Source organism: Pseudochaenichthys georgianus, chromosome 21, assembly GCF_902827115.2.
Source record: "Pseudochaenichthys georgianus chromosome 21, fPseGeo1.2, whole genome shotgun sequence".
NCBI classification, from domain to species: Eukaryota; Metazoa; Chordata; class Actinopteri; order Perciformes; family Channichthyidae; genus Pseudochaenichthys; species Pseudochaenichthys georgianus.
Genome location: NC_047523.1, coordinates 3,746,448 through 3,763,462, shown reverse-complemented (window position 1 = coordinate 3,763,462; position 17,015 = coordinate 3,746,448). Strand labels below are relative to the sequence as shown.

The following is a 17,015-nucleotide window of genomic DNA, read 5'->3' as shown; positions in this document are numbered from 1 at the left end:
TACATTTATTTATTATAAGACATTAAACCTTGAGTTTCATTCAATGTGACAGAATGGATCTGGAATTTCTTCAAATGTTTGTTTTTAATATAAAATCTCACATCTATCAACTTCCTCTTTCCGTTGTACAACAGGGACCCTAACATGAGGGTCACTGCAAGAGAAAGAGCAGGGCAGCATTATCAGAGCAGAGCGTGGGGGGGGGGGGGGTGGTATCACCTGAGAGCCAATCCCGTTGGCTGGAGGCCCTCTGACCTGCTTTACAGATGTTTCTTGTTAGTGCTTTAAAACAAATTCCCAGAGTGAGATGGTTTCCACGCTCACTCCTGCCCTGAAGAGAGAGGCCAGACGGGAAGGGGGTTTGTAAGACCCCGCTGCCGTGTGTGTGTCTGTATAAACAGCTCGGCCTCAACGTTTTATCTTATCAGGATAGATGACCTAAGAGTGTGGGGGGGGGGGGGGGGGGGGGGGGGCCTGGAGATGCTCTGCCCTGTGTTATGAACGCCACCAACTGAGTTTTCCAAATCTATTTCCAGCCTTAAACTATCAGCCAGAGGATGTTTACAGTGTTTAGTGAGAGTCGACCTTTGATTCAACTGCTGCAGAGTGTACGTAAACGTTAGTATCTTACTTTGTGGATGGTTCAAAGTATTTTTGATCATTTACTCTCACCTGTCTCCAGACTTCTAAAAGACTAAGAATGTCCCACAGTCCAGTCTGAAATGGGCCACATGTTCTCAGAGCTGTTGTAAACTATGCTGCTATTAATGTCATCATGAACTTAATGGATATCAGTGGTTTATTTAATAAAACCTCCGGGCTGATGGGTATAAACACTTTAAAAGACATGGACTATTTTAAACATGAGTTGTTTTTCGCTCAAGCAGAATTCCCCTCTGACCTGCTAAAGCCTAAGTAAGTCCTGTCTTAAATAACGGTGGTGTCTTCCCTGTTCAAAAGGAAATGTTCGGTACGACACATCTTACGGACTCCTTGAGAGAGACGGTCTGTCCAGGAGACGCTCCCCAGCCCCCTGCTCGGGCCCAGAGAGGCGTCTCCCCGGGGGGCGCCTCACCTCATGGTGACCCCCAGCTGAGACGACTTTAGATTGATGTGCTCTGCCTCGCTCTCCCACACATTGTCTGCTGTTTTTAGGGTATTTCCTCTGCCTTTCCCTCAAAGAAAAAAGCCCTGTTTACAAGTCTTGCGGGGGGGGGGGGGTGCTGAGCTTGTGCTGAGATGCCGTCATAGGGTGCTGAGGACACTCTTTGTGTGAACTGGCAGCTTCTCCGTTAGCGGTGACTCAGAGGTCAAAGGGCTCACGGGAGACAGAGGGGAGCTCCGGGTTCCCGCCGTTTGAAGTTCTTGGCTTGATTGGTCCATTTACACTTTCCAGAAGCTAGCGAGTGAATGCTGCTTCAGCCCTGAGAGAACGAGGACCAGACGATGCAGTCACACGGATGCTTTGTTATGATGAATGGGTATCGGGGAACACATAAAGTAGTGCAACGCAGTATTTCAAGTATCACTCCTAATTGAGACTAAGGGTGTATCCTGCTGTTGCCGTGCATCCTCCTGAATTGAAATAACCACCGTAGCAACAATTTCAAACCCAGTGCATTAATTACTTGATCAGCCCCGCCACACCTGTGCTCTTAAGAGGCCAGGCGATAAATCAGAAGTCTACACGGAAGCTGATTATCCTGACACCTCATCCGTCTTCACAGAGAGGTCTGCAGCTTGCTCCAAGGAGAGGTTGCTACCTTTAACACAGTCATTCATGGAGGAAGACCTCGCCCACTAACCCCCACCCTCTGCCCATGATGCATGCCATTGTTAGGCAATAATAGGATAATACTTTATACACTGAACATTTATTATGTCAACAATTTCACATAACTCTATTAAATTAGTTGGAAGCAATAATATTAAGTAAAACCCAATATTCTTTGTTTGAACTTAATATTATTACTTTCAACTTGCAATCTCTGAAAAATGTACTTGTACTGTACAAGACCCTCTAACGTCCATTTGACCTGGGATTCATCTCTGTATTTAATGTGAGGATTGACTGGTGCCCAAAGGAGTGCTTTAGTCTAACGTTATGAAATCACAGGGACCCTGTGTCGTCCATATGATGGCAACACTGAATATCCACTGTTCAGGACATGGTGGGGTCAGATGATTCCTAGAGTCTCTCACAGGGTTGACCTTCAATCTTTGAGCAGGTGTTCACCTGGTGGAGCAGTTCTGACTTTAAACAGTTGGACAAACACTTGTACCAAGTAGCCTAGCAACACTGTCGAACAGTCAATATGCAGATGTAAAAACCAAACATTGACCCTTTGGATCTGCAAGTGTCTGACAAAAGCAAGAGTCTCTTCTTGCCATGCTACTTCCCGTAGTACCTGTTTCCCACTGACGACTGTTCGAACCACCAGCTAATGGCAACCCAGCTGAGATAAGGTCTTGGTCTTTAGAACAATTAGGATTGCTGGTGAAGCCCCTTGTAACCCAGGTGATGGATAATAGTGGTGGTGGGTTCGCGGGGTTGATGCTGAGACCAAGGAGTGATGGCTGAGGCCGGCCTGCACACCTGACAGAGACGGATGGGGGGTGGAGAGGCCAGCTGGGTCTGAGAGGGATCTGTAAACCCCTGCTAGGTGATGCAACACATCTGGGGGGAAGGATAAGGGCGCCATGTCAACGAGATATACACACTGCTTTTTAGTTATCCAGCACTAATACAGCACAGCTTATTAGAATATCTCCATGAACTAGAAGGGCACTCGGGAAGCCCAGACCTCCCCACGGCCCTTACTTGCTGTGTTAATGAAAGTAAACATTATGTGTGTATCCGCCACAAGATTCTGATTCTAAAATGTGTTCTTCCAGGCCAATGTTAAGCCCTCCCACCAAATGTCATACAAATTGACCAATAGTTTTGTTGTACTCAGTTGTTGTTGTCAATGCAGACTCCAAAGAAAATACGCCTGGTAATAATTATATATTTAAAAAAAAAAAACTGCAGTATGAGTCAATCCTTTGTATATGTGTACATTGGAAGGTGTGTCTTGTTGGGACGAACAGAGCATGATACAGCTCCGTCTCATCTCTACACAGCATCTGAACCTCTTCAGGTCATGTCCAGGACGTCGCTGGGTTTCTGCGCTCGCATCGACCATGGCTCTTTCAGCTGTTTAAAACACTTGTACCTGCTCAGCAGCAAGCAGCAGGCGGACACAGTTAGCAACTAGCTGCTGACTATATGGAGAACTTGGCGCTGAAGAGACAGATGTACTTCTCAGGGCTGAAGCCAAAAGGGTTTCTAATACGCGTGTGCTCTTTACAAAGTGGCTTTACTATCAGACCCTATACAGAACCTGGGTTTTGGTACATTACAGAGAAATACAAATGTTGTTTTATCAGTTAAATGAAAAAAATAATAACTTCCTCAATGTTAGATCTTTTCCAAACACAGCTGCTGTAACTGTACGAACTGTGTGCCTTAACGAAGCGCCACCCAGGGAATGGCTAATCTGAGTATCATTCTAATGTCATGTCAGTTTTGATTACCGTAGTACACGGTACGGACACACTTTGGTCTGCACTATAACATTGTTAAAGATCACCACTCGTTCCTAGCCGAGAGGACTGACTAATGGACATTGTTATATTTGAAGTATAAACATCTGATTTCACAATGTGCCATCAGTTAGCTTCAAACGCCATGCCCCCCTCACCGTGCTGTCTGCACACCTCTGGAAAAGAGCAGTGTAGTCTTCCCAGGGAGAGAGTGTGTGATGTGTTCATCATAACACACACACACACACACACACACACACACACACTTAGCACGAGTTCACGAGGACTAATGAATTCCCGCTCAAACCGTCTTGTGTCATTTCAGGGACCACCGACCTAATCCACTTACCTTCTGCCAAAATAAACCCTATCAATAAAAAAGGTATCACGTTACCCTCCCCACGGGCAGTTAAAAGTAAAGAGCCACTCTATTAAGACTTCCTTTCATAGATGGCGGTGGTTCCGTGCTCTCTGTAAGCCTCTAATCCCTCTGTCGCCATCACTCGCCCGTGCACTGCCCTCGAGGAAGCCACGTCTTGCAAACTAAACCTGCAGGTTTCATGTTGTGTGTGTAGAGCGGGATTCTCGGATTAGGTTAAACATACACTTTTTATTAACCTTGGGCATAACACTTGCTGTGCTGTGCTGTGTGTGTGTGTGTGTGTGTGTGTGTGTGTGTGTGTGTGTGTGTGTGTGTGTGTGTGTGTGTGTGTGTGTGTGTGTGTGTGTGTGTGTGTGTGTGTGTGTGTGTGTGTGTGTGTGTGTGTGTGTGTGTGTGTGTGTGTGTGTGTGTGTGTGTGTGTGTGTGTGTGTGTGTGTGTGTGTGTGTGTGTGTGTGTGTGTGTGTGTGTGTGTGTTTAAGAGAGGCATGTCTGTGGAACCTCAAAGTAACACGTCTGTGTGTGTGTCAGTCCCTCTTGATGGTTGCTTACTGAGAGTGAACTGCAGAACAAATCAGTGTCTGTGTGTGTAATTGCGAGTGTGTGAGTGTGTATGCATGCACATGAGCGTTTGTGTATAGCCGTTGGCACAGCGTTGTGTAGTTAGGACCCGGGCCAACTTTCTCTGCTGGAATTTCCTGTCTGAATGGAGCCCCCCCTCTCCTCTTCACTCGCTCTCACTGCCCTGTTCTCTCAGAGCACCACAAAAGCTTCTTTTTTTCACAAAATTATTCCTGGCCTGACCTGGCCTCTCAGGGCATTATTATTATCGTTGAGTACTTCCTCCAAGACATGAGCCCACTCCACCGTGCACTCCAGCACGGTCCTGATCTGGAGTTGTATTTGGACGTAATGAGAGAGTGCTTTCCTTCCTTTGTCTCTGAGTCATGAGACTCAAAGGGGCCTTTGTTATCGCCCAACACCTGGCATTGTCTTCAGTGCGAGATCAAACCGGGCCTTTGAGATGCTGAGATGTGACAGGAAGTTCGGCCCGTCTGGAGCATCATGATGGGGGCTACAGTATAGGGGCAAAGACGTGTTCTGTCCTAACACATGTTGTTAGAGATCTGAGCAGATACACGGCTGAAAACAGCCACCAGTAGAGGTTCTGGAGGCTGAGGTGATTCATGGTGTTAGACGATACCATCCCAAAGCGCTTCAGGGCATTCTAAGCATGTGCCATGTTTAATAAAATGTGCATGTTAGAGTAAAAGAAAGCCACACTGAAATGGAATAATGACTCTGCGGTAGTGACTGTATTAAACAAGTCCAGCTATGATGTGATTGAAACTCAATCAAACGGATTTGACAAAAAAAAAAAATGTCACGAGTGAGATGTGAAATGAAATAGCCAAATAAGACCAAATCAAAATCATCATAACTGTCACTCTTTTCCCTGTTTGAACGTTCAGCCTCCTCTTTGTTGAAAGATAGACGGAATAAGTGGCAGATGAGACAACTAACCGTACTTTCTACTGCTTCCTGCTCGAAGACAAAGACAACAACTTCGCAAACAAGTCAAAGGTGTAGCATGATTTTCCGTGTTTTAAAAAGCTGTACACATGTGCTACTTGTGTTCCAACGGCGGAGTGTATTGATAACCTTGAGATCTGAGAAAGTGAGGCATCATGGTGAAATAGCTCCTTCAGTCAGGTTGTGAGGTTTTAGTAGCATCGGTAGTATATCCTCTGTCTCAATGTCACATGATGCTGCTTGTTGTGCAAGTGTGTGTCTGAGCAGTCCTCAGCCGTACGAGGCCCAGCCGAGTGAGGCTGTGGTACGAGGCCCGGCCGAGTGAGGCTGTGGTACGAGGCCCGGCCGAGTGAGGCTGTGAGCTAACACGCCCAGAGGATAGACGGGCAGTAAATCAAGCCGCTGAAGTGTGTGGATTGTCCCCGCCATGTACCTGTCGGCAGCCGTCCCTGCAGAACAGGAAACAATGCAGCTGTCCGGGTGATGGAAGGGGCTGCTCTGCTCCTGTCGCCCCCACATCAGCAGCCCCACGCTGGGGGCGGGCAGGGGGGGATCAGCCTCTGGGGCTTTGGCTGGTGCTTTCGGTGTGGTTCTGCCTGCGTGCTAATGGCCATAACATTATTTCTTAATGGGTACTGAAAGGAAAATCGTAAGCAATCTACGGCTTTTTCATTAGAATGAACGTCCTTGTGCATTAGAAGTTGTCATTGATGGGAGTGATTGTCAGATTACAAGCTTGAAGTCAAGAGCGCTTCCTTTGATAACCAAAACGTTATCGAAGTACATTTATCACACTGAATAAACTGAAATGTTGACTTAAACTAAATGTATTGTGCCTTATTGCTTTCAACCAACCTAACACATAATGTGTCATCTGTTGACATAACACATTTAAATAAAGTCAGCGGTTCAGTGTCTTCAGTGTACTTCACATCACAAGTGCAATGACTGAAAGGGAAAAGGAGAGCCCTTGAAAGTGCACTGATACACTCTTAAAGTGAAAGTCTTGAAGAAGCTCCTGTGCCTCCTGACTTCCAGCACAACCTTGCTGTGTCTGTCTTTGTCTCACCCCCTCGTCCCTTGCCCCCCCCCCCCCCAGCCCCTCCCCACCAGAGATGTGCCAGGCAGCACAAGCAGGGGGCACCTCTCAGACAAAGCCCCAACTTCTGGCTCCACTTGTGAAACAAAGCTCCAACTCCTCTTCCCAGCTCTCACTCCCTCACTCATTTACCGGTTGCCCCTCTTGGCTTTGTAGCTCACGAGTTGACCGTCTGTCTCACGTACAAAAGCAAGGGAGGGTCACGGGCTGAGGGTCACGGGCTGAGATCCAGCGGCGTAGATCTTGATAGAAACAGAGCCCTTGGCCTTCTGAGCTCAGAGACGAGAGGAGACAAACAGCGCGGGACACATTTTACAACTCACTTTGTCTTCACAGGCCCTTGTCCCTGTGTGGGACTGTGCCGCAGGACATTTGGAGACTTCTTGCACCTGCAGACATCCAGTGATTTGTAAAGTTGTAACGGTAGTCATTAGTTTTACTACCCTGCAAATCTGCCATGTCTGTAATGTCTGCACAGATGAACCTGGCATGTTTGAAGACATATCCTCTGGCAATAGAATCATAATCTTTCATCTGGAACAGGGGTGTCAAACTCAATTTCACCACGGGCCACATCAGCATTATGGTTGCACTTAAAGGGCCGGTTGTAACTTCAAGACTATATAAAAATGCATACATAAATATGTTATATATAATATATATATAAAATAATGTTATTGCCTCTGCATTGGATTACTATCGGACAGGGTAATAACTTCATAATTAACTACGTCTGAAAGCAGAAGTCTAGGGAAAATAATTGCAAGTCTCTTCAGTGAGCATGTGAAATCTTGAAATAAAAGTCTAATTCTGAGAAAAAAGTCAAATGAGAGATGCATTGTGGGACATGTAGTTTGTGTGCTTCTGTAAATCAGCCTGTAACCGTTCTTTGCAAGCTCTTGTGGGGCCGCATAAAATGAAGTCGCGGGCCGGATTTGGCCCCCGGGCCTTGAGTTTGACACCCCTGATCTAGAATATCAGATTTTCAGGACCGTTTGGATCATGTTGGCTCATCTTTGCAAAAACAGGAATACATGTGAACAACATTTTGTTCTTTTTTCAAATACTGCGAGCCATGTTCATGTTAACCATTTCAATATTATTTTGCAGACCTCCACTTTAAAGTATAATATCATACACTGTAGTGTTATATTGTCATATATTCACTGTACCAAGTGTTTTATCTAAATTCGGTGTAAATACTTTTTTTCAAATATTCTCTTTTTATAATCGTAAAATGTTTGACCTTCTCTAACAACTTATTTTCTAATGTTGTTAATGTTCGCACCTTCATACACCGAAGCGAATTCCTTGTATGTGTAAACGTACCTGGCATTAAGTCCATTCTGATTCTGAGCAACTCTTAATCAACTGTATCTTCAGAAAATATTTTTAAAAAATATGTGTAATGTGTGTATCTGTAAAGCGCTTTGAGCACTGGAAAAGCGCTTTAATAAATGCAAGGAATTATTAATTAATTATTAAATGTCAATCTATGTGTGAAAAATAATTTGTAAAATACAGCAGACAGAAAACTGCGTGACGCTTCCAGAAGGGAACTTGTTGGCTGAAGCTTGTTCTTAAACTAATTCCACAGCAGTCACAGTGCAGGCCGCCCTCAGGCAGCTCCTCTCCGCTGGGCCTAATCCCATCAGAACAAGATGCTACAGCGTCGTGACGATTACCTCAATCACAATAACAAAAGGCTCAATCAGGGCTAAGCAGCAGTAATGTCTCTCATTGTATTGGCATTACCTAAAAACAACATTTAGCGCTCTGCCACGGCCTCGAGGCACGGAGTCCTGTTACACCTTGTTAGCCCCCCGAAGGCGCACCTCGAACAGGGAGGTGTTTGAAAAATGCCGACTTTGAAAATAAAAGCCACAGGATGTGATAATCTCTGTGATTAAAGTGACAAACACTGGGATTGAATGCAAATTCCATGTATGCGGAAATCTGTTTCCTTGCAATAAAATGGCAAGCAGGTAAAAAATACCCTTTGCGTGTCACAGAACTAGACATCGAGAGGGTTCATTTGTAATACAAGTTTATATTACAGATGTTTCTCTGCTGTTCCAGTAAAGAAACAGATTCCATATCTAACTGTTGTCTTGATAAAGTCAGTACGATTTACACTCCCCGATTACTTACAGCCAGCATTCCGCTGCCCTGGTTTTTAGTGACTAATTCCAGTCACTTCCACCTTTCTACTTGTTTTCGCCCCCATCATTGTAACTACCGTCAATAACAAATATGACTGAGATGTGTGACATGTGAAGCCCTCCAGTAAAGGTGACTGGCTGTAATGAAGTCCCTTACTGGCAGACTTGTAATGTGAAAACCAGCAGGAAGTTAGATTTCATTGAGAAAAGTGAAACGTGGAATTGATGAGAAGGATAAGTGAATGCAAGTGTTTCTGTTTGTCCTGATTGACTACGGCTGTAGAAAAGGACATATTGTTGCAGTATTCCTTCTATTCTCACCCTTAAAATGTGTTGTTGTTTTTTAAACGCTGGCATGTCATTGGTTTGATAACATGAGCTCATGTCCCACTGCCACCCAGTCCCAGTGATCCTCTCAGAGATAACGATCTGCTCTCACTGAGCTTTGACCTTTAACCCTGGGGTCTCTGCTACCAGGTCAGCCCAGGTTTACTGGACCGTACAGCCGGAACATCCTAAGAGCATTCTGGACCAACCCAAGGGAGCTGCTTTGCACTCTGTCTCTATCTCTGTCCCTCTTTCGAGCACACACACACACGCCACACACACACGCACGCACACACACACACACACACACACACACACACACACACGCACACACACACACACACACACGCACACACGCATCTGAAAGTGCTCTGGATCAGAAGTTAGTCTGGATTGCCGTCCTGCATCACACATGTAAAACTGAGAACCTGTAGTCTGATGAGAGCTCTCCTCCTCCTCCTCCTCCTCCTCCTCCTCCTCCTCCTCCTCCCCAGGACAGTGTTGTCTGCTACTCGCTGTCATCACAGTTATTAATGAAGGCTGTGTTGTCCTAATGAGACTCCCCTCAAGCCATCAGACCATTAATGGCAGGAAACGGTGGACTCGTGCATTCTTAGTCTGACACATAAAAACACATTCGTTATTGTGTAAACCGTGCTTTGGTTTCATTGGATACACTTGGCCATTAATGAACATGCAGTTCTCGGGGCAAAAGCCACAGACGGTGTAAAAGGTATCAATTACTGCTGGGTTACAGGAACTGTAAAACGCCTCAGTTCCATCTCAAGCTGCGTTCAAGGCATCAGTCAGGAACCGAGCTCCAGCCTTAGCATTTGTTCGTCTTTTACTACGTTAGTTATGTGAGGCCCTCGTCAGGAAACGTGTCACTGTATTGCTTCACTGTATTTAGCTGTGTTCTTGATGTATGACATTGTCTCTCTTTCCCTCCCAGGTCTCCCCCACCTCTTCCCCACGTTCCACACCCCCATCCCAATCGACATGAGACACCACGAGGGCCGATACCATTATGAGCCTCATCCACTCCACGCCATGCATGGGTGAGTCTTCACTGATATCACTGTCATTGTTAAAGTATATATTTTCTAAACACCAGTGTTCCACCTGTGGTATCATGTAAATAATCCATGTTTATTCAAATACAAATATAATGTGGAGGAGATGCCAAAGTTTAAAGATGCCAAATATGTCAATGAAAATACCAGAAAATGTTACGCAAGACTTTTAGAATATTTCGATTTGATCCAATCAGACAGCTTACAATTCTGAGTTCATGTACGTTGATACAAATGATTCTGGACGACAACACAGAAAACAATGGTTATCCAACCTTTCCATTGTTTACCCGAATAATAAAAACAATAAAAACAAACGTGCTTTTCACCTGATAATACAAGTAACAAACGAGTCATGTCATCCTCATGTCAGCAGTGTTGAAACATCACTTTGAGATTAAGGGCATAAAGACAAAATAGATCTTAATGTGAAACATTCACCAGTTCCACTTTAAAGATCCATCGTGGCTAATTGTGCGTTGTGGAGGTCAGCCGGCACTTTCTTCCAGACAATCCCTTTTCCTCCGATCTGTCAACAGCAGAGTCGAGACTAGAACATGCCGCTCGCTCTGAGCTGTATTGACAGAGCAGAGTTAAAGACATCAAAGACAGACCAGACACACAGAGCGAGAGGGAGACAGGGAGGACGAGAGACACACCAGAACTACAGCAGAACTACACTGTTGACTTTTCTCTTTAAGGTTACTTTATCAACCAGGGTGGGACACTTGATTTACAGTCAGGGTCAAACAACAAATACAAAAATACAAAATATAACAATACAAAATGTTTCCTGTACATATACAATACAGAACACAACAATTCACAATACTACTACAAATATCTTTAAATGCTGAATAACGTAATGTACACATATCCTACACTTAAATGTTCTATTATTGGACAAAGGCATTTGAGAAACAGTGTTGTAAGGAGATTCTTCACTTGAGTAGAACTGTCAGCACTTCATTTGTTCAAAATCCTAACATCCTTGCATTATTATTATTACTATTGGCTGTTAAAGAAGAAATCTATTTCATTTCTAAAAATAACATTTGTAAACATGGGATCAGATTGGTCAGTATGAACCGGCTGCGGGCTTGGATTTGAAACATCGACCTAAGAAGAAACTCGTTTGTTGTCTGACTTTATTAAGTGGCATTACCATACAAGTCGTGCCTCCCGAACACGGCCGGCCCGCTCGTGCTTATCTGAAGGAACTATGAAGGAACCCAGGAGTAAGATCAATAGAGGTTTTGTGAGGAACTGCGCTGTTACATTTAAATTCAGCCAGATCCGGTGATACACAGCGAGGCAGAGCTATTCATCACCTGCAAAGCAAGCGCGGGGGGGGGCTAGCCTGTGCACCCGCTTCTGTTCTGATTAATGTGATGTGGCTCTGACAGAGTGCTCCCACCGATTCATCAGCACCTTGATCCGGCCGTCTCTGTGCCGGCTCGCACCTAATTACTGCGCGTCGGCGCGGCAACTGGAGCAGCGTTTTGTCAGCGGCTGGTGTCTGCGTGTCAGGGCTCTACTACCTGTCTGAAGGGTCGGGATAATAGGTCAATGATCTCATATGCAGAAAGTATTCACTTGATAGGAATCCACCAACGATCTGATGTTAAAGAGACACATCGTTTCTGCTGCCTTTGCTACACGCCACCTCCTGACTCGCTTGAATGCGTCTTATATGCCGTACAATTCATCTGAAAAGTAAATGATTTGATTTGTTAGGCATTAGCAGTCATTAGAGAGTGTGGCACTCATTGAGTCACTATGAAAGGAAGTGATAGAAATGGATGAACCAGAGATAGTCTTTTATATGTCATGCCATCCGGTGTCCTTTAAACTGTTAGCACCCTTTAACTGAGGTTCTTGTTGGACTGTCTACGGCCCTTTTATTCTTTCTTTATTCAAAAGCTGCGTTTCCCCTAAATAATCTCCTGTGCAGAACAATAGATTATGTGTCTGCATTACCCAATGTCAGTCCATGAAGCATCCTTGCTTCTGCCATCTTTCTGCTCATTTCTAATGTCTTGATGCAGAAGTTAAAAGTAGCATCCTTCTGGCTGTGGTTTTACTTCCTTTTACGAATTTAGCGGCCATCAGAGAGCAGCAGCATGCCGGAGCCTCTTTGGGATGACAGCAGAACTTATGTTCTGCATATTGTGGAATCGGGCATCTTCTGTGCAAACCCACAAGCCCGGAAAGCCAGCCAGGGTGCCAACGTGTTTGACCGAGTAATTAGCATCCGAAATCCAGCCGTCCGTTCCCAGAACCTCAGCGACAATGCAACAGATGAGAACAACAGATCCCCGCTCATTCCACAGCTTGGATTTATGCTTTTGGAGGCAGGCGGGGGAAGATTGCAGCACAAGAAAAGTTGAAATATGCCCAAGGATGTTGTGTGGCAGACACCGCCCCTGTACACAACCACATGTGGCCACTCTGCAGGAAATCAGCCCGCAGCACGGAATGTGTTGATCAAAGAGTGTACAGATCGAGTCCATGTTGTTTCTTCGCTTCCTTGTTTCGGGTTGGTTAACATGGAAGTGTGGGGGTGCCAGATTTCCCACCCTGACGATTGGTTGTCAGTGGTCTTGACAGACGTGTCATGTTGTTGCCTGTTGGCCCCGGCCTGGCTCATCGTCACGGATAATGTTTGAATGTGGATGCTCCCTGAGTTACAGCCTGGAATGTGCTGCAGAACAGACGAGAGACCTGTCAGTCAAAACATTGGGAAGTGGCAAATCAATTGTTGATCACACGGTCTCAAAATGATTTTCTTGCACTCTAAAAAGACTAAAGGGTATGTGACAGCAGCGGAGCAGAATACTAGATAATTACCCTCTGTAAAATCCCGTCTCATTTAAGTATATTATCCAATCGGCTGACGTTCACTGGGCCTCTCCTTTGTACACTGCCCCCTCCTCTCGGCGAGTACAGTATCAAGTTGTGTCCAAATCCTCAGCATCCTGATCATGGCCCCAAAAACAACCCAGGCAAGTTCTTAGTGTCCCCTGTGGGGCAGCACGGTGATTTATCTTATCGCCGTGGCTGCCCAGAAGTACAGAAGGGAGTGTGTCACATCATAATTCATCCCTCCCCGAGCCAGTGGGGAAAATGCCAGAGAGGCACATTGTGACTTGTTGGTCAGCCAGGAGGCAGGAGGACGGACAGACACCCGCTCCTCAAGCACAGGTTGCATGGGCAGCGTCTTGTGGCAGCCCAGAGAGAAATACGCAGAGTCATCAGCTGCAGAAAGGCCCACTACTCTGTGAATTCACACTATGGTGAACATGGCTGGATTATGACTAGTGTAGGTAAGGTCAAAAGATAGTTACGGACCTGGGAAGAAGGTTGATATTCCGTTTTATAACTAAATCCAAAATTAAATTGGTTAATTCTCTAATATTAAAAACATCATCTATCAATCAATTTATTTGCTCGAAAGAAATAAAGACACTTATTAGGGCTGCTCAATTAATCGTGTTTTAATCGCAATTACGATTATGGCTTGCAACGATTACGAAAACAACGTAATCGAAATAAAACGATTATTCTTTATAATTATTTTGAAATTACAATTTTTTTGTATTGGTTTTTCAGTTGAATTATACTTAAAGTTCAGGGTAATAACTGTTCAAAACATACTGTCAAAACAATGTTCTCCAATAAATGGATATTTTCAAAGTAAATGGGTAATCGTTTTTAATAATCGATTTGACCCAAATAATCGAGATTCGAGAGGTGTTGCCATAATCCAGCGGTCCTAACACTTATGCAACACTGTGCAATACTCACTGTGAAAAACATACATTGTTATACATTTCACAACATTTGTATTTAATAATGTCTCAACGCCTTGTTAAGGTTAAAGTTAGTTCACTTATCAGATTGCAGACACAAGGTAGTTCAAAGTGCTTGACTTACCTAATGAAATGTAACATATGCTCTTAGTTCTTAAAACGGCTGCGACCTTTTAGCCATGATTGTGTATTTATTGCCTTTATGTGTATTCTATATTACTAATGTGTGCTTTTCTTCTCTATATATAATAAGTTAGCTTACTCTTTATTAGTGCTTGCCTTTGTTACATGCTATGCAACATTTGCTGTATGACTGCACATTTCCCCGCTACGGCAATAATAAGGCATTCTGACTCTGATTCCATCATGGCCCGATACGCTGTCACGGAAACTAGACTGGTTCAAATGGTCAACGCTGAACCTGAAGTCTTCCTTCCTGGGGTGAAGCAGTTCATAGGACTGGTCCAGAGGTTGTGTGGGACTCACTCTGCTATGTACTTACTCATCACGTTACTCATATGCTCAACACGCGGGCCATGTCCCATCACTTGTTCTCACTGCAGGGATCTAACAATGGAACCACAGAGCATGTAATCACACAGCACAGAACACAGACACAAAATAGCAATTACCAGCAGGATCTGAAAGTCATCTCCTCACTGGATCCCTCTATCTATTCCTGCTCAAGTGCCTCACAAGGATCCTCAGAGCACTTTTATCTGGCATCATTGAAGAATTTAGGTTTTCAGCAGAGTTTCTTAGCATGTTTCCACCAGGCCAGCCGTCCATTGTGTTCAGGTATGATGGAGCCTTCTTGAAGAGGCAGCCACTTATTAAGAGCCAGGCCTCAATGAGCTCCCCGTTCAGCCTCTGGAAAGCACACAGACTTCAAGTAACATCTTGTCAGTAAAAGGGTGGATCGACAACGCTTCAATAATGGTACCTGCCACACAGGACTGTAATTTGTAGCCTCCTGACAGGCAGCAGCAGCAGCAGCTCATTTCACCTATTATCAAGGTCGTCTGGGTGATTTACTGCCGCTGGAGTGTTGTGTGTCGACACGCTGGTTTGCTGTCGGCCAAGAAACAAATAACTATTGTTGATGGATAAAGGTTTGAAGTCAAGTATTGCAAAAAGGTTTCTGGTAGGTGGAGCATGCTGGTGAAGGAGCATGCTGATTATAACTACTATGACATATTGAAGTTTACACTTTAAGCTCTGCATATTATGACACATAAAGCACGGTCACAGGGAACTCACAGGGACTACCACATGGTTGTTTTGGGCCTGGTAGTAAGATTCAGAAAATATGCAATAATGCCAGCTTTATCTTTTATGACTACGATTTAAAGCATACTCTGATCAAACTTGATATCTGGCTCGAACCAGGATCCGTTTATCAGCACTAATCAAAATGGAGGTAAAGGTGCTGCATACATTAGGATGGTATTCATCTAAATGCTGGGCAAAAGGTAAAGTAACTAAGTATTACTCAAGTACTGTGCTGAAGTAACATGTTGAGGTACTTTTACCTTACTTGAGTATTTACATTATTTGCTACTTTGTACTTCTACTCCACATCACTCCAAATTGTGTCATTTTTACTCAATCTTTCACAGCTGTGGATGAATGATGTGAAATCTAACCAAGTGTTGAATCAGACTTTAGTTCCACCTGGAGTAAATCCACCAGCTACCCTGCAGTCTACAAAGTACTTCAGACTAGCTGCACCTTCACCAGCTTTGAGAACACTTTCATGATCAATCATTATAAAACACATCATATATATTATTCTGAAATGGACCAATCTGCACAATGAATACTTTTACTGTCTTTCACTATATTTTGATGAGAATACTTTTCTACTTTCACTATATTTTGATGAGAATACTTTTCTACTTTCACTTGAGGAACATTTTGAATGCAGGACTTTTACTGTAACAGAGTATTCCTACACTCTGGTACTTCTTCTTAAGTACAAGATCTGAGTGTTTCCCACCCCTGATGGTGGGAATGCCAGTGTGATGTATTGGCTGAGCTGTGAGCCTCCCTGTCTGATCAGAAGGAGAGCCAGCAGCAGAGCCAGTGTACCCAGGTAGTTCTTCTCTGATCTGAGGCGGCACTGCCAACTTCTCTGTGTGCTGCTTTGAGTCTGACTGAGGGAAGCATGTTTTTGTGTATGGAGCGGCTGTTTCTTCTCACTTCTGCGCTCCCGCCCAGAACAGAGGGCTCTTTATGGTTGTTTGCAGGGGAAGACTGGGCCTGACGGCAGAAAGTTGGCCCTCAGACAAGGCCAGCAGTCTGCAGGCGCTTACTGGAAACGGAGCGAGGGCCGGGCTCCGGTTGGTTGGCTGCCTCAGCTGGGCCGGGTGCAGGTTGGCATCCGCACATAGGCAGGGAAAGCAGGGAAACTCTGCAGAGGGGGGGGGGGGGGGGGGGGTTCATAAGCCCACCTTTCATTGCCATAGCCAGTAACTACGACCTGGACCAGTCACACTCCTTTCTTCAGGGTCAACCCATCGGACACCTCTGACTGATGTTCTGCAGATCTATACTGACATATTTATGTATGTACTTATCTAATTTGAAATAAACTTCAGGCATCTATTGTCTGCATACAGAAGCTTAGCACTCACTGAAAAACGGAAACGTTGACTTTAATTAAATGTATTAAGTCAACAAATGTCACATAACTGTATTTGGTTAGTTGAAAGCAACAATATTAAGTTGAACCTAATGTTTTTTATCTAAAGTTATTAGTTTTGCTTTGAACTAACCTAATACAGTTGTGGAAATCTTTCTGACATAACATTCAGTAAAGTCAATGTGTGGTGGTGTTTAGCGTAGACTGATACGAAAGCTTTGGTCGTAACCACTAATAACCTTAGGAACATAATGTCACTTGCTCTTGTGATCCGGGCACCATTCAACGTGCACTATCTGTGACACCCTTTTATTACACATGCGTTGTTGCAGAATCAAAAGCACACATATAAACACTCATGTGTTCACCACTAACCTGTGAGCTCAAACAGCACCTCATA

At 44.5% G+C, this 17,015-nt stretch overlaps 1 protein-coding gene across 1 annotated transcript in view; it reads left to right on the top strand.

The window, feature by feature from the left end:
- gli2a (GLI family zinc finger 2a) overlaps positions 1-17,015 on the top strand; it is a 108,024-nt gene that overhangs the window by 44,483 nt on the left and 46,526 nt on the right. The window contains exon 3 of the mRNA XM_034110338.2: positions 10,039-10,144. Coding sequence (XP_033966229.1) covers positions 10,039-10,144 — 106 coding nt within the window. The remainder of the gene's footprint in view (positions 1-10,038; positions 10,145-17,015) is intronic.